The sequence below is a fragment of the Triticum dicoccoides genome, chromosome 4A, assembly GCF_002162155.2.
Source record: "Triticum dicoccoides isolate Atlit2015 ecotype Zavitan chromosome 4A, WEW_v2.0, whole genome shotgun sequence".
Classification (NCBI taxonomy): Eukaryota; Viridiplantae; Streptophyta; class Magnoliopsida; order Poales; family Poaceae; genus Triticum; species Triticum dicoccoides.
In genome coordinates this window covers 6,276,128-6,297,035 of record NC_041386.1, presented here as the reverse complement: position 1 = coordinate 6,297,035, position 20,908 = coordinate 6,276,128, and the positions used below count along the sequence as shown (strand labels likewise).

Below are 20,908 nucleotides of genomic sequence, written 5' to 3'. Positions count from 1 at the left end.
TTGTGGGTTTTCTTTTGAAAAAGATATTATGGTTATTACTATTATTGTAGATGTCCAAATCGGAGACGGGCTCGACTGCTTGGGTTTGATTTGGCTTCGGCAGCCTATGCCGGCTGCTTGGGTTTGGTTTTAGAAAAGGGGCTTACGAAAAGGAAGAACGAAAGAGAACAAGAAGCGAAGGAACTGTTTCCGTAGAGAAAAAAAGCGAAGACTCAATCTCGCTCCGTCTCGTCACACTTAAAACTCAGGTTCAGACGGGCACGAATCCGCCGAGAACGATGAGCAGATCCGACTGCATAATCGCCCGCCTCATCTTCCACCGCATGTGTTGTTATCCCTTACGCTAGGGATTGTTTTTGGATTTTTGGCACTAGTGATTGATCTAGACATTGTGCTTTTATCGTACAAAGCTGATTACGTGTCAACTAATTTTGCTCGTTCGGTCGCTATCTTTAATTCACCTATTTATCAAGATTTATCTATCACAAACTTATATGAAAAATTGCTCAAATATTCAAAAGACATGTCCATCCAAAGAGACCATTTCTCTTAGAAACTTATCTCATTCAAGCATTGTACATCCTTCAATAAAAGCTTAGACCCCATCTGAATTTCAACAAAATTCAACACAATTTATTAACCTCAAACGGTGATAATAAAAGATGGGGCTAATTGGTGATAGATAATCAGAGGCGGAGCTAATTGAATTGGTCGACATCATCAAGAGATCTGTACTTGTCTCCTCTCACGAAAAGAAAAAGCTCAACCAGTATACCGGCACACGAGAGTAGATGCCACTGCATTTTTAGAGAATGCGTCTTCCAAAACGCAAACTTTGCAGTGTCTGCAAGTCTAGATTTTATGTGCATGGATGTCCCAAGGGACCAAATCTGACTCATACTTGAAAACTTCTTGTATGTATTTGTATTTGGGAACAAGATGTCGACCGACGCGTACAAGAGCTGCACTACTCGGATACTAGTATACTACTGTACAAGATCGTGTGTCCTCGTTAAATTGCACCCACGCAGTGCCTTACCAGGTGCTAGCGCTAGTACGTCCCTTCTGGAAAAAGAGTGCTGTACGTACGAGGACAAGCAAGTAGGTCGATCCCGAATTCCCGATCGATCGATGGTTGATATCGAGAACCCGCCTGCTCCCAGTCGCAGCACTAGTCCCGCCGGAGACGCCGACGACGCGGCCATGGCGGAGCCCAGCCGTCACGGCTTCTGGTCGTGGATAGAAAGGTTCTTCGTCATCCGGCGCCTCCCCGACCAGCATCCTGACGCCCGAGACGAGGTAGCGGAAGTGGAACCTAATCAGTGTAGCAGATGCATCTTCGTACATTGCGGGATTCTCGTTGTGCTCGTCATCGCCGTCGTCTCCGTACTCCTCCTGGTGCTGATCCGCCGGCCGTCGCATTCCACCGCCGGATCGGTGGTGTACGTCGCCACGCGCGTCCTTGGGTTCTCGGGTCTGGTCGTCGGTGCTTGCTGGGGCACCTTTTTTCTTTATCTTGGAGGTGCGTCGGTTGAGGGGGATAAAGAGGCAGAGCGGACCATAGACCGGTTAATGTAAATTTGGACCCTCGCCGGTCGGTGTTGTCGGCGGTCTGCCCTGCCTCTGATGACCTTTGGGCCGTGCATGTGTTGAGGACTCCGGTCTTTCGCCGGCGGAAGTGACCCGACTCCAGTTTCTGTTTGGTTCAACTTCTCGGTTAGGGTTGTGTGGTGGGGCCGGGGTGTCTAATCTTGCGTCGTCGGGATATGGTGGTGTGTCTCGGTCGGATCTCGTAGAATTTGGTCAGTGCTGGTTTTTAATGGATCTGTTTGGATCCAGTCTACAGGTTTGATCCTTTCGATCTATGCTTCTGATTATCGATAACAATTCTCTCAACATTCTACTACAACAAGGTTTGCTCGGCTCCGACGAATGAGGAGCGTTGACAGTGAGCGCCTTCGGCTCACTCCAGTGCTTGTAATCATGATTGTAATTTTTATTACTTATGGTGTTCTCTATACTATGTTGACAAATAATGAGTAGATTGAAAGTTTCTAAAAAATGTAAATTTGGATTGTGTTTCATGTCGATTTTGTGATAACATGTTCATTAATTATATGGTCATTATTTTTTAGATAGCTAACCATCCATGCCGAGTGGTCGTTAATAGGTAGCCTCATGGACCAACAAAGCATGTCGCATGATGCAGTCTGCCTTCACACCGTTGTAGATAGCAACACTCTGTAACGCTCCGGACACATTCGCCGGTGGTCGTTACTCCTGGCGGGATCTAGACTGGCCCCACAGATCAATACTAGTCTTTTCTGCGCACTTTGTCCTCATTCGTGCGCACCCGGGAGCAACTTCCCGGTCGGTCACCCATCCTGACACTACTCCAAGCTGAGCACGCTTAACTTTGGAGTTCTATCAGAATGGGCTCCCGGAAAAAAAGGAATTCCTTATTGATATGAGTAGTCTATCATCCCTAATAAGCCAGGCCATTACAAACACCCCCACTCAGAGGAACCGACGTCCTCGTCGGGCCACAGGAACGTTCCCTCTTGGCACATACGTCTGTGCATCCAGTCCGGTACATGTGCCATGCCGGGTGCCACGACGGGTCACAAACGTCATGAACAACATGACCGCGCACCTGTCTGGAACCATCCATGTAACCGCGAGGGTCGGCTCTGATACCAACTTGTAACGCCCTCGATGCGGCTATATCTCCCACGTGTCGAAGCACGACTTAGAGGCATAACCGCATTGAAAGCAATGTCGCAAGTGAGGTAATCTTCACACAACCCATGTAATATAATAAGGGAAAGAGATGCATAGTTAGCTTACAATCGCCACTTCACACAATACATGAATAAAGCATTACATCATCCAAATACAATCAAGGTCCGACTACGGAACCAAAATAAAAAAAGAACCCCAAATGCGGCAAAGGTACCCGATCGACCCCAACTGGGCTCCACTACTGATCAACTAGAACGAAACAACACAAAGGACAAGATCTTCATCGAGCTCCTCCTGAGCTTGGTTGCATCACCTGGCATGGCATCATCGGCACCTGCAAACTGGTTTTGGAAGTATCTGTGAGCCACGGGGACTCAGCAATCTTGCACCCTCGCAATCAAGACTATTTAAGCTTATGGGTAAGGTAAAGGTAAGAGGTGGAGCTGCAGCAAGCGACTAGCATATATGGTGGCTAACATACGCAAATGAGAGCGAGAAGAGAAGGCAAAGCATGGTCGATAAAAGTATGATCAAGAAGTGATCCTAAAACAACCTACGTCGAGCATAACTCCAACACCGTGTTCACTTCCCGGACTCCGCCGGAAAGAGACCATCACGGTAACACACGCTGTTGATTCATTTTAATTAAGTTAAGGTTCAATTTATCTACAACCGGACATTAACAAATTCCCATCTGCCCATAACCGCGGGCACGGCTTTCGAAAGTTCAAATCCCTGCAGGGGTGTCCCAACTTAGCCCATCACAAGCTCTCACGGTCAACGAAGGAATAGACTTCCTCCCGAGACATTCCGATCAGACTCGGTATCCCGGTACAACAAGACATTTCGACAGGGTAAAACTAAACCAGCAACACCGCCCGAATGTGCCGAAAAATCCCGATAGGAGCTGCACATATCTCTTTCTCAGGGCACACTCAGATTGTCCTAGGTACGGGTAGGCCAGCCCAGAGTTGCCCCTGGTGGTCACCGGCAGCTGACCGGTTGGACCAACACTCAGAGGAGCACTGGCCGGGGGAGGGTAAAATAATGATGACCCTTGAGTCCGCGAAACCCAAAGGAAAAAAAGGCTAGGTGGCGAATGGTAAAATCAATGTTGGGCATTGCTGGAAGAGCTTTACTTAAGGCGAACTGTCAAGGGGTTCCCATAATAGCCCAACCGCGTAAGGAACGCAAAATCCGGGAACATAAAACCGATATGACGGAAACTAGGGCGGCAAGAGTGGAACAAAACACCAGGCATAAGGCCGAGCCTTCCACCCTTTACCAAGTATATAGATGCATTAATTAAATAAGATATATAATGATATCCCAACAAGTAAATATGTTCCAACAAGGAACAACATCTCCATGTTCCAACAAGGAACAAACTTCAATCTTCACCTGCAACTAACAACGCTATAAGAGGGGCTGAGCAAAGCGGTAACATAGCCAATCAACGGTTTGCTAGGACAAGGTGGGTTAGAGGCTTGGTTCAACAATATGGGAGGCATGATAAGCAAGTGGTAGGTATCGCAGCATAGGCATAGCAAAGAGCAAGCAACTAGCAAGCAAAGATAGAAGTGATTTCGAGGGTATGGTCATCTTGCCTGAAATCCCGCAAGGAAGAAGAACGAGTCCATGAAGAAGACAAACGGACGCAGTCGAACGAATCCTCACAACACGACGTTACCGGAAACAACCCGAAGAAGCAACAACGGAAAGAAGCAAACAACATAGTAAACAACCACCACATAATCATGACATGATGCACAATCAAGTATGATGCATGTCCGGTTTAAATATGCATGACATGGCAAAGTGCACAAACAAAACTACAAATTAAGTGGAGATCAATATGCAACGAGTTGCATATTGACGAAACACCACATGACTTATTTAGTTCTCTCTCGGTTATGTACCCAACAATATTAAATATTGTTAAGCATGTCAAGAGGTGAAACATAAAGGGATTATCTATCTAAATAATTTAAATGGGGCCGGCTATAGCAAATGACAAATCCGGTAAATCCCCATATGCATATAGCAAATTAATACAAACAACAATTTTAAATATTCTTGATGTTGTTAACATGATGCGGATGACATGTTCAAGTTTTATGCAATAATTATGAATAATTTGACAAGAGCATTATATGGAGCATATGTCATCGTGGCGGAAAGAAAGGATGCCACGGCGACGATAACAGAAACGGTACCACGACAATGTTTCGGTTTTGGTAACTCGATTGAGATACCGATGCAAAGGAGAAGTGTGCGGAACGTGACAAGCAGGGATGGTGGGGTGATCTCGGATACCGAGTTCCCACATGTGGGTGGCAAGGAAAAAGAGGGGCGGCGTGCATCGACAATTCGAGCACGGAGCAAGCACGAGCATCTCATACATCACATGCAAGCGTTCTCGGACGGTCGTCTCGGGGTTATACCTTCGAAGTGTGCAAAAGGGACGGTTCTCATTCGGTGCAAAGTAGAGGAAGTAGACGTTCTCGGGACGTTCGTAGTGGAAGTAGTCGTTCTCTCATGCTCTAGGGTCGACGGTAGAGGTACTCGCGATCTCGGCGACGGTAGTGGTACATGTTCGTCTTTTGGAGAGGTACATGGCGTTCTTCGGTCATAGGTACTTGACGTTTTGCTACCCGGGTCTTCGGCGACGGTCGTTGTACACATGACGTTGGGGTACTTGTCGGTCCGGTCTTGACGGAGTAGATGTACACGTTGTCGGGGCTTGTCGCATCACCCGGTGTAGTCGTACACGTACGGAGCGGAACTTGGCGGTAGTGGTACTTGGCGCAAATCCACGGAGACGTTCTTGGCAGGCAACGAGCAACAACGCGGTGTACAGATGTAGCAGTGGTCTTGCCGGTGTTGTGGCCGGAGCGGGGTGGACCTGACAAGGTCCAAGTGTTAAACGTGTACGTCAAGTTGTATAGTTAGGATTAGATTGAGTTTGTTGTGCGGGTCATTCTTATCTAATCCCAGCACACGTTGTAATCCTAACTACTTGTATCTATCATGTACCATGTACGTGAATATAAATAGAGAAGAGGCCGGAGGTAATCACCACGGCAAAACAATCTGCTTAACTCGGTATACAGAGCCAAAGATCCAATCTCCCTTCTTCCACCATGACGGGCACCACCCCTGCTTCCCCCTCCGGCACCGCTGGCGCCCTCACCACCCTCAACGCCGGCACCCTGTCTGTCGTCTCCTCCACTTCCGCTCCGATCTCAGTCACCTCGCTCGGTAGCCTGAACTTCCTGCTATGGAAGACCCAAGCCGTCCCCGCCCTTGCTGCAAACGGCCTATCCGGCTATGTTGCCGGCACCAACGCAGCCCCGCCGCACACCATCAAGGAAGGAACTGGTGATGCAGCCGTCGATGTGGCCAATCCAGAGTTTCTTCGCTGGTACCAGCAGGACCAACTTGTCATGATCGCCCTCCTCGGGTCCATGACCGAGGACATCCTCGGCCAGATGACCCAGCTGACGACCTCCGCCGCCGTTTGGACTGCACTGCACGACATGTTCGCTTCGCAGAATCGCGCCCGCATCATGCAGCTCAGGTATCAGCTTCCCAACCTGAAGAAGAAGGACCTCTCTGCCTCCGAATACTACCGCAAGATGAAGGGGTTCGCTGATGCAATGGCTTCCATCGGCAAGCCCCTCACTGACGATGAAGTGCTCGGCTACATGCTCGTCGGGCTGGGCTCCGAGTTCGAGCCCCTCATCGCGTCGACCACGGCGCGGGATGATCCAGTAAGTCTCAACAGTTTCTATGCGTACCTCCTTAGCGTTGAACTTCACCTAGAGCAGCAGAACTCGTTAGGTGAAATCCATCCTTCCGCCAACGCTGTTGCTCGTGGCAATGACCGCGGCGGCAATGATGCACGCGGTGGACATGGCGGACAAGGCGGCGGACATGGCGGACAAGGTGGCGGACAGGGGTGTGGCCGCGGCAACGGCCGCTCCAACTTGAAGTGTCAGGTGTGCAGCAAGTTTGGCCATGACACCCTTTACTGCCATAATCGCTTCAACCATGCCTTCCAGCCGGAGGACAACAGGGAGCGTTCCGGCAACTCGGCCAACACTGGCTCATACTCTGTCGATCCTCACTGGTATGCGGACACCGGTGCGACGGACCATCTGACGAGCGACCTCGATCGTCTCTCGTTCCAGGAGCGTTACGGCAGCAAGGACCAGGTTCACGTCGCCAACGGTGCAGGTCTGCATATTTCTCATGTTGGTCATTCAACTATTGTTGGCTCATCTAGACCTCTATACTTACGTAATGTTTTGCACGTCCCACATGTTAGCAAACACCTTCTTTCTGTAAACAAGCTTGTTTCTGATAATGATGCCTTTGCCGAATTCCATCCTAAATTTTTTTATTTGAAGGACCGAGCAACGAAGAGGGTTCTTCTGCAAGGTAGATGCCGTGGAGGTCTCTACCCGGTGCCAAGCCTCAAGTCCACTTCCTTTGTGTCCAGTCATCGTGCTCTCTCTGGTGTCAAGCTCTCCATCGAACATTGGCATCGAAGATTAGGTCATCCGTCCAAAGACGTCGTTGAGTCTGTTCTTAGATCAAATAAATTTGCTTGTGCACCTTCCGAGTCTAGTGTTTGTGACGCATGTCAACGTGCGAAAGTTCATCAATTACCTTTTCGAGATTCAACTCATGTAACTCATACTCCTCTTGAACTTATTCATTCCGATGTATGGGGTCCTGCCATTACCTCTGTCGGCGGGTTTAAGTATTATGTGAGTTTTTTAGATGATTCCAGCCGGTTCACCTGGATTTTTTTGCTCAAATGCAAATCTGATGTAGAACAAGCATTCTACAATTTCCAGAAACATGTCGAGCGTATGCTCAACACCAAAATTTGAGTTGTTCAATCCGACTGGGGTGGTGAATACCACCGCTTATCTCGGTATTTTCAGCGTGAGGGTATACACCATCGTGTCCTTTGCCCACACACGTCCCAACAAAATGGGATTGCCGAACGCAAGCATCGGCACATTGTCGAGACGGGCATTGCCTTGCTCGCCCACTCCTCACTTCCTGTGCGCTTTTGGGACGAAGCATTTCTCACCGCGTGTTACCTTATTAATGCATGCCTACTCGAGTTCTCCAAAATGCTACACCCATCAGCTGTCTTTTAAATGAGCGCCCAGACTATACTTTTCTTCGCGCATTTGGATGTGCCTGTTGGCCTAATTTGCGCCCTTATAACAATAGAAAACTTGAGTTCCGATCTAGGCAGTGTGTTTTCCTTGGCTATAGCTCAATGCACAAAGGCTATAAATGTTTGGATCGGTCGAGTGGGCGCATCTACATCTCACGTGACGTTGTGTTCGATGAGAACGTATATCCTTTTGCTACATCCAGTTCGGCTCCACTTTTACCTACGCCATCATCTTCACTGTTTCCTGTTTCTGAGCCTGCTGTTGTTGATGATCGCATGAGAAAATATGATCTTTCCCTGTTGGCTAACCCTGCCTTGAGCAGCTATGAGACCTGTGCAGATCGGACGCCACCCAGCAGCTCCTCAACACCGACGTCGCCATGCACGTCCGCGCCTCGCCATGCAGATGAGCCTCCCTTGCCTGGCCCCGGTAGCCCGGCATCTTCGTCACCTGCATCCCCTTGCGCGTCCACGCCTGGGCAGGGCTCCCGCGACGGTCCGCTCGCCTCCTCTGTGAGGGACCCCTCTGCACGCTCGCCTGGAGCGAGCTCTCCTGCATGCTCGTCTTCGCCGAGTCCCCACGCGAGCTTGCCTACCCGTCCGCTGGACTTGGACGCTCCGGCAGCGACGCCGTCTCCAGCCACATCGTCTCCGGTTGCAGCTGTTCCTGATGCTACGACACATCCGATGAAGACCCGGCTCCATGACAACATTGTCAAGACACTGGTCCCGTCCGACGGCACCGTGAGATATGATCCTCGGCGTCGCGCCTTTCATGCTGAGCCGCGCACATATCATGATGCCCTCGCCGACTCTCATTGGCGTCAGGCAATGGATGCTGAGTTCGATGCTCTCCAGCAGAATCACACCTGGACTCTCGTTCCTCGGCCGCCAGGGCAGAACATCATCAGTTGTAAGTGGGTTTTTAAGGTCAAGCACAAGTTGGATGGCTCGCTGGATAAATTCAAGGCTCGGCTCGTCACTCATGGATTCACACAGCAGCATGGTATTGACTATTCTGAGACTTTCTCCCCTGTTGTTAAGCCTGCTACGGTTCGTCTTGTGCTCTCCCTTGCCATCTCCAGAGGCTGGCATCTTCGTCAGGTTGACATAAGCAATGCATTCCTTCACGGGATTCTCAAAGAGGACGCCTACATGCAACAACCTCCTGGTTTTCAGGATCCGTCTCGGCCACACCATGTCTGCAAGCTCCACAAGTCCATCTATGGTTTAAAGCAATCCCCGCGAGCATGGTATGCTCGTCTCAGTGATCGACTGCAACAACTCGGCTTTGTTCCCTCTGCCGCTGATACTTCCCTCTTCATTTTTATGCATGATGGTGTGACTATTTATATGCTGGTATACGTGGATGACATTGTCATTGTCAGCTCGCCCTCCCAGGCTATGGATTCTCTTCTTCGCCAGCTCTCTGCCACTTTTCCTGTTAAGGATCTCGGTACTCTGAATTATTTTCTTGGAGTTGAAGTGGTTCGCAATCCAGGGGGAATAAATCTCACACAGCAGAAGTATGCTCTAGATTTGCTACAGTGCATAAATATGGCGAATTGCAAACCAGTTTCTACTCCTATGTGCACACATCAGAAGCTGTCTCGTGAGTTGGGTCATAGTCTGAATGAGGAAGAGGCGTTCAGGTACCGCAGTACAGTTGGCGCACTTCAATACTTAACTCTGACTCAACCAGATCTTTCCTTTGCGGTGAACAAGGTCTGTCAGTACCTGTCGCGGCCCACAGATGTGCACTGGGAAGCTGTAAAGTGGATTCTGCGTTTTGTAAAGGGAACAGTCACCACCGGCCTGACCATTCGACGCTCCTCATCAACGCTCATTAGCGTGTTTACTAACGCCGATTGGGCAGGGTGCAGCGACGACCGGCGATCAACCGGAGGTTTTGCGCTCTTCTTCGGGCCCAACCTTGTCTCATGGAGTGCAAGGAAACAGCCAACTGTTTCGCGTTCATCGACTGAAGCTGAGTACAAGGCCCTCGCAAATGGTACAGCTGAAGCTACCTGGATACAGTCCTTGTTGAAAGAACTGCATGTCTCGCAACCTTGAGCACCCGTCTTATGGTGTGACAACCTCGGTGCCACGTACCTGACTGCTAATCCGGTGTTCCATGCTCGTACTAAGCACATCGAGGTTGATTTTCACTTCGTAAGAGAGAAGTACGGTTCGTCGCCTCGGCTGATCAAGTAGCTGATGCATTCACCAAACCTCTCACCAAGACTATGCTCGAGCGCCTGCGCACCAATCTCAACCTCACTACCGGGTGAGATTGCGGGGGAATGTTAAACGTGTACGTCAAGTTGTATAGTTAGGATTAGATTGAGTTTGTTGTGCGGGTCATTCTTATCTAATCCCAGCACACGTTGTAATCCTAACTACTTGTATCTATCCTGTACCATGTACGTGAATATAAATAGAGAAGAGGCCGGAGGTAATCACCACGGCAAAACAATCTGCTTAACTCCAAGAGGAGTAGGGCTCTTGGTCTCTGGTCGGCCATGGCGCGGTGCAGGCAGGGTGCGGCTCAGGCTGCTGCTGCTCGCGTGCTCTAGCGCAGGCGGAGCCAGCAGCAAGGAGCCGAAGGGAGCAGGGGCACGCGGGGAGGGGGTTTTGCGGGCGAGCATCAAGGCACACGGTAGGGAGCCATGCCACGCGAGGAAGAGGAAACGGAGATCCGCGACGCTGACAGAGGAGCTCGAGGTCGAGGGGAAGGAGTCGAGGGGTGCAGGAGGATGGCCAAGGTGCACAGAGCGGCGACGGTCGCCGGAGCTTGAGGGCGCGGGGCCGCGACATTCGCGATGGCGGCGGCAGGCCTGGTCGAGGGAGAGATGGGGGTCGAGGACGAGGGGGACTTGGGGCGCCGGCGGCGGCCTCGGGAAGGAGGAGGGACTTGGCGCGGCGGAGGAGGAAGCAGGACGCCGGATCAGGGAGGCGTGCGCGATGGTGTGAGTGGGTGGCGGCGGAGAGCAGGGAAAAGAGACGAGGGAGAGGACGAGGGGAACGGGGAGAGAAGACGAGGTGGGAGGCGGTGCTGGATGAGGACGAGAGGGAGAGATGGGATCGAGAGGGAGAGACGATGGGCTCTCTCCCTGCGCTAGGGTTAGCTGGGGAGTGGGCCTTGGGAGGCCGGCCCAATGGAGAGGAAAACGGCCAGGGGCCTGCTGGGCTGCTCTCTCTCCTACTCTTTTCCTCATTTCCTTTTATTTGCCAAAATAGCAAATAGCAAAGGCACAAATAAGAGAAAGAAAAGGTTGGAGAAGGAATTTGGGCACTAGGATAATTTTTTCGGACTCGCAAAAATGAGCTTGGGCCAAGAAAATAGAAGTGAGCGTGTGCGTGAAGATTGGATTCGAACTCGTTTGAATTTAAATCCAAAAGAGTTTGAATAAGAAGTGGGCATTCGGTAGGTCCAAAAATATTGAGAATTTAGGAGGAGCCTCGAAAAATGGGAAAAGAATTATTGGCAAAGTTTGGAGGTGCAACTTGAAGCATAAGAGGCATGGAATTAAATTGCAAGTGTGTTATGGTGATTCCAAAGTTAATGGAATATTACTTATAGCTCCCTAATAATAGTGGGAGAATATATGTTATAAAGAGACATCACCATGCGAGTTCCCTCGATTTAAATGGATCAAAGATCCATGCCATTTATTTAGTTGAGTTGCAAAAGATTTATGAGAGGATGGCATGATGACATGATGCAATGCAACACGCAAGCAAATGACAAGGCAACGACGGCGAATAACTGGACGACAACTGGCACATCGGTCTCGGGGCGTTACACACTCATCTCTCCACCTCATGCCCATACCATATCTACTCTATCCTCCATACATCATCATGCTTCTCTTCCATAGAGTCGACCTACTCTTACTCCTTGATCACCTACACCATTCATCCTCCCCTAGATGAAAGAGATCGCGCACCTCACCGTCGGAGCTTGAAATGGAGGTACCTCGCACCGCCGAGCAGGGAAGAATGGTTTTAGTGTCGCTGCATGTAACATCGAAGGGGCTCCAATAAGCTAGACTCGCCGTTAGCACGCTCGCATCAGCAAAGATGGCGCCTTAGATATTGGCAGTGAGGGATTAGTCGACCGATTTTTTTTACGTTATTTAAGTGGGTATGACCTGCTGCAAGAACATATGCTGCTTGGTGTACATGCATGAGCGAGATATTGCAGTGTTCTGGAGGTCTACTTGATGGGGTTGTATTGTTGCAATGTGTTCTGTTCATTGTTGCATGTGTTATTCTTGTTTGATGTGTTTTCTCATGTCGCATGTGTTGCAACCCATTTCATCTTTTTTTGCAACAAAATAGGATTTATTATGTGCCTAATAAGTTTTGTTGTGTGGGCATGTTTGAAGTCTTGCAACATCTTAGAATGATTTTTGGAGATCTCAAGAGATTTTTTGCGCACGTACTTTTAGAGTCTGATGTTGCCATGGAGTAGGCAGAAGATGGAAGTTTCACTATGCAGATGCATGTCATTGGCCCTCAATGAATTTAATTAAGCAAACACATAAACATGATCACAACCAACAAAGAAGCAATCTGTCCACCAATGTCAAATAAAAAAACTTTTAGAAAAACAGTTGCATCTTAGTATGATTTCGAGTAATAGGTAGTGAAATAAAAGATGCAAGATGAGACATCACCTTCAGGTTGTTAGTGTAGAGGTAACATCAATAGAGGAAGTCAATTGATGGTACATGAACAATGGACCTGGAGTGAAGAGATCAAGGGAAAAGTGGGACATGGAACTATTCCTATGCCTGCCATGCTCATAGCAACATTGAATGGACAAAATATAAATGCACAAAACTTAGGAAATACTAGAAGTGAAAGCCACAATTTTCCATGGCCGATCCATCATACCAAGAAAGAAAATGAAGGTTCGGTTGGTGGAGAGCTTAGAAACATATTCATCAAAGAGTCATGTACTCTACGCATTACATAATCCTGGCATGTGATACCAGCACAATAAGATCATGTATTAAACCGTGATATCAGCACAATCAAGGTAGCAAGTTTAGGTTTGCTATAGGCCAACATCATGCCAACATCCATATACCGTTATAGGGTTTAGCACATGACATACTGACATATATAGTGACATCTACTCAATTTAGCTTGATAGTTGTGAGGGGTAGTAAACAATGCAAAAGGATATGTAAATACTATTATCTCTTCCTCTCTAATTCTCAACTCATCATGGTGCAAGGCTTACTTAATGTAGCACTCACACCAGAACTTTGTATCTTTATGTTCTATTTGATAGAACAAGATTTCCAAGTCGGCCTCAAATTTTGCGCTTCATGAAACTTGAATTAAAAACGAACTTATATTAGTTAACTTTGGAACATAAGTGAGGTATAAAAACAATAGATTTCATGGACGGCCCCATTGAATTTTATAACCCGTCTTTTAGCTAGATAACTTGAACTCATGTACTTCACGACAGTAAATATCCGACATATTAGTGGATTCTTGTTGCGGTGTCTGTTAGTTGAACATCGAGTACTTAACAAAGTAAATATCAGGCATATTGATGAATTCTTGTTGTGGTGTGTCTATTTTTAGTGTTAATGTCATCTATCTCTCGTTATCTCTTGGTACATGCATCCATGATGATAATACACATTTGATATAATTCCATGCCATCTTTATTTCAATGGTTATGATTATGTTCATCAGCATGGTCTTGAAACTTCTATGGTAATAAACGTGTGATCAACAAGCCAAAGCCATGAGTTAGTGGGGAGTGACCGAACGAGTGCCACCATTAAGTTGAACTGTGGAGCTCAACACTTCCTTTTCGGACATCCCGTGGAACTCCACACTTATCTAGCAGCATGTACATGTAGTGGCACAAGTGTATTTTGTTTTCTGGATTTGTTCCTCTACTCTGAAAATACTCACAAACGACACTGTTTGGGCAGAGCCCGTCCGAGATGCCACTTTGGTAGAGAATTCATTTTGGCTGACACGGTTCTCCTTGAGGGTTTCGTGTTCCATTTTTGGGCCGCAATGATGATGTGTTTTTTGAAGGACAGGCCTGGCGCAGTCATGAAGTACTCCCCACTTGTACCACGCATTGTTAGAAAATTGTGCTGCTATTGTTTAATGTAAATATATGCAATACATTTGAGGGATTGCTTGTTTGTTCCTTTCACCTTTTTATTGCATTGCGCCATGTTTGCTTGAGAATAGTAATTTTGCGGGTTGCACTTGCTCATCATGAAACTCACCTTTTTATTAGCTACTCACTCCTCTCCGGTTTTATAGGTCATGTGTGTGTCTCTAAGCCGCTAATTTTAGTAATGTAATATGAATTATATATCACAAAAATTATACCAGTAGAAAATAGAACATTTGAAGTTTCTTATGGTAGTATAATTTATATAATAAATAACTCATATTATGTTGATCAAATTGTTGACCTAGGGATACGTGTGGGCTTAATGAACTGAAAAGGAGGTAGTAGCTTAGTCTTTTTTTTCTGCAGGTGTGGCTTAATCTTTTTTTTGTTCCTAGTAGCATGCAAGAAAAAAAATCCATAGGCATTAGCACCCAACACATATTTTTCAAAAAGAAGCCCACCCAGATAAGATCACGAAAATTCACCCCCGGACAGGAGTCGAACGAACTATTATAGTCTCTTTTCTTTGTGGGAACTAACTATTACAATTTTTTTTCTTTGTGGGAACTAACTATTACAGTCTTAGGATTTATTCTTTGAAAAACTGAGCGGGCTATTTTTTTGCATAGACCATCATTTTAGTTTGTGGGTCACTATGACCAATTCGAATAAAGAGGAGCACGACTCTTCAAATTTTGCAATTTAAAAGATAAAATAGATCCAAAAAAATTTAGTGACTAGTAAGTACTCCCTCCGTCCCATAATATAAGAACGTTTTTTTACACTTTTTTCACTAAGTGTCAAAAACGTTCTTATAATATGGAAGGGAGGCAGTATATTATATTGATATGACGAAATTGAATACACAAAAGAGTGGAGTAGTATACATATCAGCGAAACAAGAAAGTGACCCAATATTGAAATCCCTTAATAAAGGAGTAAAGGACCCAATAAGAGTTGGTATATATACTTCTCAATCAGCCAGCGCAGTACATGAAAAGAAGTCAGGTCCTTCTCAAACATTAAGATGGATCATTGGTTCCGTTTCAAACACTCAGGCTGCACGGCCGTTGAAACCAACCAGCACGAGCTTTGCTCCTGTACCAAATTTACTAGTATATATACTCAAAACTCACAAGTTCTTTTTTTGTTTTTCAGTGTGTGAGTACACACACAAGTACTAAACTATATGTGCGTAGTAGAATGCAAAAAAATACACTATTGTATGCTCATTATGTGAATATTCCAAAAAGTGCAATTTGAGTGCAGAGTTGTGTGCAACTTTTAAGTTTTTTTTGGTCCTTTAAAGATTTTGGATCCTTTAAAGTGCAATTTTATATTTCATACGACGCAATTGAATATACAAAGGAAGTATATATCAGCCAAACACGAAAGTGCATATGGGATGCTTTATTATCAGCCAGCAGTACATAAAAAGAAGTCAGGTTGATCATTGGTTCATCCTCAAACACTGAGATGAACTGCTGGCTGCGATGCTAGATGCCATGCTTGGTACCTCCTAGGTCTAGGTGGACGGAAATAATAATAATAAAAGGTCTAGGTGGACGCATGCATGGCAGTTGAAACGAGCGGACGAGAGAGCACAACAAACGGAGGCGTTTGAACCCAACCAACCGACACGTGCTTTGCTCCTGTACCACGCTGCTCGCGACCTAGCTACCTCCTGCACCAAGGCGGTAATATAACATCCACGCAAGGTACTCAAGGGTGAAAGGTAGATTCTCATCCGACCAAAGTTTCGCCGATCGACCAACATGGGTGCCAACAGCAACGAACTCCGCGTCCTGGACGCTGCCGTGGTCAGGCCGTCCGACCTCGACCTCCCGCCGCGCTCCATTCCGCTCACCTTCTTCGACGTCAAGTGGCTCCGCCCGCCGCCCGTCCAGCGCCTCTTCCTCTACCGCCTCCACGGCAGCCACAACGCCCAGCAGCTCATCTCCGACGTCAAGGCCTCCCTCTCCAAGGCCCTCACCCTCTTCTACCCGCTCGCCGGCCACGTCCGCCTCGCCCCCAACAGCAATAACCGCTACGAGCTCTTCTACCAGCCCGGCGACGGCGTCCCCTTCACCACCGCCGAGTACGACGCCGACGTCAACGACCTTGCCCGTCCCTCCGACGGCGAGCCCGTGCAGGTCGCCAGGCTCGCGCCCCTCGTGCCGCCGCTGCCGAAGGGCCGCGCGGTGCTCGCCGTGCAGGCCACGGTGCTGCTCGGGGGGAGGGGCGTCGCTCTGGGTGTCACCGTGCACCACTCCGCCGGCGACGGCGCCAGCTCCACCCACTTCCTGCACACTTGGGCCGCCGTCTGCAACGGCGCTGTTGAAATGCCGCCGCCGCCCGTCATCGACCGCACGCTCGTCGCTGATCCCAGGGGACTCTACGACATCTACTCCAAAGGAATGCCGAGCGACGGCAGTGAGATCGAGTTCGTGACCAGCAGCGTGTCCTCTGTTCCCGACGGCCAGCTCGTCGCCACATTCACGCTGACTCAAGAGCTCCTAACTGCCATCAAGGACGCGCTTGCCGGAGAGGCGGCCAAGCACGGTGCACCGTCGCGCAGATACTCATCCATGCTCAGCGCCTACAGCTTCATCTGGTCCTGCTACTGCCGAGCCAAAAATGAACAAAACCAAACAAAAACAACCCACCTCCTTTTCTCCGTGGATCACCGGACCCGGTTGAAGCCGCCAGTCCCTGCCAAATACTTCGGCAACTGTTGTAGCCCGGCCATCGCCGCCGCGCGCCACGACAAGCTCGCGGCAGCCGGCACGGGAGGTCTTTTCACGGCGTTCACGGCGATCGCGGGCGCGCTGGAGGAAGAGGTGGGCGAGGGTTCGCAGGAGAGGTGGGACGGATGCATCGAGAGGGTGAAGGAAGCCGCGAAGGCCGGCATGGTGTTTGTGGTGGGGTCACCCAAGTTCCGCGTGTATGACATCGACTTTGGTTTCGGGCGGCCGGTGAAGGTGGTGGCCATGTCTGCGACTGCCACCGGCTCGATGCCGGTGGCAGATGCGCATGACGGTGGTGGCGGTGTCGAGGTGGCGCTCTCGTTTCTGGCGGACGGCATGGAGAATTTTCAACGGTGCTTTGTCGAAGCCATGCGCGCCATCGGGATGCAATAAGACATCTCTTTTAGTGAGAAAAGTCTTTATTGTAGTACCAAGACCCTTCAAAAGTTCGATGCTCGAATGTAAAATAAAATATTATAGTACCAATGTCCTTTCATGCTTGTCGATGTTCTTTATGGTAGTACTCCAAGGTCCCTTCTAATATAAAATAAAATCAAATATACTAGTTTGTATTAATTTCTTTCAAAAGTCAAGCGTGTATATATTTGACTAATTCTGTAGAAACTATCAATATTTACAATTCATAAGAAAATATTTGGTATTACACTGGTTGATAGATTCTTCTATAAAGTTGTTCGAACGTTGGAAAGTTCAGCTTTTAAAAAGTTCAATATGCACTGTATTTTTATTTTATTTTTGCGGGAAAACTGTCAATCTATTCATCATCAATCTTGATAGTATAACAAATACCATAAATAACAAAAATTATAACCAAATTCGTAGACCACCTAGCGATCACTACAATTACTGAAGCGAGCCGAAGATGTGTGAAGCCAATGATATGTGTCATTCAAGCCACTCTATAGACATGGCAAAGGATATGTCGTGATATTGTGAGAAGGAAACATCTCCAAATCTAGAATGCATGTTAACCTCATCTGAAGTATCGTGCTGGGGATTCAAATTGTTGGAGTGATTTGCTAAAGACCAAAGCACTTATATACCTGGATAGTTGAATCATGTTTCTAGGAAATGGTTTGAATACTACTTCTAGAAGATACCTCGTTCAGGAAATAATGTTACAACAGAGGATCAATTTCTAAACTACCCATCAATAATGAGCATGCCATGACTATTCAACCAATGCATAGCATATGTTACGTCTATAACACTATAATGTCCGACCCTCTCTCAAAGTTCGGACTCATGGGTGAACTAGTTAGGTGCATACAACTTACGGCCAAGAAATTTAGGGTACAAAACTCAGTAAACGAAATAAATAATTGTGGCCTGCCCCCGGTTCCGCTGCCCACGTCATAACTCCAAATGAGCATAGACGTGAGAGGGAGTGTTGGAGTATAATATCCGACTCTCACTCATAGTTCAGACTTTTGGAGCAAGTGGCTGTAGCATGAATTTAATAACGTCATGATCTTTTATGCTGGTTGAATGAGGATCCGTGAGACTATAAGAGTTAGTTATTTCTTTCAGGATTATGCATAGCATGTGTATCATACATTAAGGAAAAAGCATGTTGATGAAGCGGATACCATGCATATCAGCTTACAACGTTACTCACACTACGATTACAACCAATGGACTCGCCTTGCCAACCTCTAGCTATGAATTGCAAGGAGGCAAGACACAAAACGTCAAGGACCCGTCACGACTTAAGCCGTACATCTCAACGCACGGCCATGCACGATTCCAGGGTTGTAAGACCCCTTGGTTTTTCCACAAGGAACCTAACCATCTGAGCTATGCTCAGTTCACAAAAGAAAACATCGATGGTTATAGAAATTTTCGTATTCCAAATACAATGTGATTTTTCATTTATGAACTAACTATTCCGTTCTTAGAATTTTATTCCTTGGAAAAACTAAGGAAACTGTTTAGAATCAAGCAATCATAAACCATCGTTTTAGTTTGTGGGTTCCCATTAACCAATTCAAATAAAGAGGAGGACGACACCTCAAATTTACATGTTTAAAGATAAATAGACTCAAAATCTTGTAGTGACCATTATATTTGGTATGACGAAATTGAATATACAAAAGGATTATATATCAGCCAAACGCGGAAGTGCATATGGGATGCTTTAATATAGGACCCAAAGGAGTTATTATCAGCCAGCGGTACGTGAAAAGATGTCAGGTCCTTTTCAAACACTGAGGTTGACCACCGGTGCATTCTCAAACACTGAGATGAACCGTTGAAATGAGCGGACAAGAGAGAGAGCACAGTACACAACAAACGGAGGCGTTCACTCAAAGAGCCCAACCAACCAGCACGTGCTTTGCTCCCGTACCAAATTTACCACGTTGCTCGCTACCTAGCTACCTCTAGCTTGCACCAAAACGGTGGTATAAAATGTACGTAACTCAAGGTGAAAGATAGATTCATCCACACACCCCCGGCAAAGTTTCACGGATCGACCAACATGGGCGCCAACAGCAACGACCTCCGCGTCGTGGACGCTGGCGTGGTGAGGCCGTCCGACCTCGACCTCCCGCCACGCTCCCTCCCGCTCACCTTCTTCGACGTCAAATGGCTCCGCCCGCCGCCCGTCCAGCGACTCTTCCTCTACCGCCTCCAGCACAACCACAACGTCGACCAGCTCATCTCCGACCTCAAGGCCTCCCTCTCCAAGGCCCTCACCCTCTTCTACCCGCTCGCCGGCCACGTTCGTCTCGCCCCGGACAGCAACCGCTACGAGCTCTTCTACCAGCCCGGCGACGGCGTCGCCTTCACCGTCGCCGAGTACGACTCCGACATCGAACAAGACCTTGCCCACGCCGAGCCTGTCCAGGTGGCCAAGCTCGCGCCCCTCGTGCCGCCGCTGCCGAAGGGCCGTGCGGTGCTCGCCGTGCAGGCCACGGTGCTGCTCGGGGGGAGGGGCGTCGCTCTGGGTGTCACCTTGCACCACTCCGCCTGTGACGGCGCCAGCTCCACCCACTTCCTCCACACATGGGCCGCCCTCTGCGCCGGTGCTGCCGAAATGCCGCCGCCGCCGCCAGTCATCGACCGCACGCTCATCGCCGATCCCAGGGGCCTCTACGACATCTACTCCAAAGGATTGCCGAGCGACGGCAGCGAGATTGAGTTCGTGAGCAGCAGCGTCTCCTCTGTCCCCGACGACCAGCTCCTCGGCACGTTCACGCTGCCTCAGGAGCTCCTGCGTGGCATCAAGGACACGGTCGCCCGTGAGGCTGCCAGGCAGGGCGCGCCGCCTCCCAGATGCTCGTCGCTGCTCGCCGCCTTTAGTTTCATGTGGTCCTGCTACTGCCGGGCCAAGCAGGAACAGAACCAAACTAAAACAACCTACTTCCTTTTCTCCGTTGATCACCGGACCCGGTTGAAGCCGCCCGTCCCTGACAGGTACCTGGGCAACTGCCTAGGTCCGGCCATCGCCGCCGCGCGCCATGGCGAGCTTGCGGCTCCCGGCACGGAGGGCCTCGTTGCGGCGTTCATGGCGATCGCTGATGCCCTCCAGGAAGAGGTGGGCGAGGGGTCACAAGACAGGTGGGACGGGTGTGTTGAGCGGGTGAAGGAGGCGGCGAAGGTTGGTCTGTTCTCCGTCGCCGGTTCGCCAAGGTTCCGCGTGTACGGCATTGATTTCGGGTTTGGGCCGCCGGCGAAGGTGGACGTGGTGTCAGTGGCAAAGACCGGCGCGATGTCAATGGCGGAGGCGCGAGACGGGCATGGCGGCATCGAGGTAGGGATCTCACTGCCGACGAGCGGCATGGAGCATTTTCGACGGTGCTTTGACGATGCCATGCATGCCATCGGCATGCAAGAGCGGGCCTATATATAGTTGATGATGAGGGTCCGTGTCCTACTCTGGCACTCTGGAGTGGAATTCATCATCATCTTCACCAATAATTCATCCTTTATGTCCTGGTCAGGTGTGAGTAGTCCACCTCTGGACTACAATTTCGTACTAGTACAACTATTTAGCGTTCTCTCTCTCTCTCTCTCTCTCTCTCTCTCTCT

The 20,908-nt window shown here is 48.6% G+C and overlaps 2 protein-coding genes across 2 annotated transcripts; both read left to right on the top strand.

Moving 5' to 3' along the window:
• The first annotated feature begins 15,883 nt into the window (after nt 1-15,883).
• Nucleotides 15,884-17,300, top strand: LOC119288512 (malonyl-coenzyme:anthocyanin 5-O-glucoside-6'''-O-malonyltransferase-like). Its single transcript, XM_037568124.1, has one exon. The coding sequence runs from the start codon at nt 15,884-15,886 to the stop codon at nt 17,246-17,248; it is 1,365 nt and encodes a 454-aa protein (XP_037424021.1). The 3' UTR covers nt 17,249-17,300.
• Nucleotides 17,301-19,355: 2,055 nt separating this feature from the next.
• Nucleotides 19,356-20,899, top strand: LOC119288511 (phenolic glucoside malonyltransferase 1-like). The gene has a single exon (XM_037568123.1). The coding sequence runs from the start codon at nt 19,356-19,358 to the stop codon at nt 20,727-20,729; it is 1,374 nt and encodes a 457-aa protein (XP_037424020.1). The 3' UTR covers nt 20,730-20,899.
• The last annotated feature ends 9 nt before the right edge of the window (nt 20,900-20,908 follow it).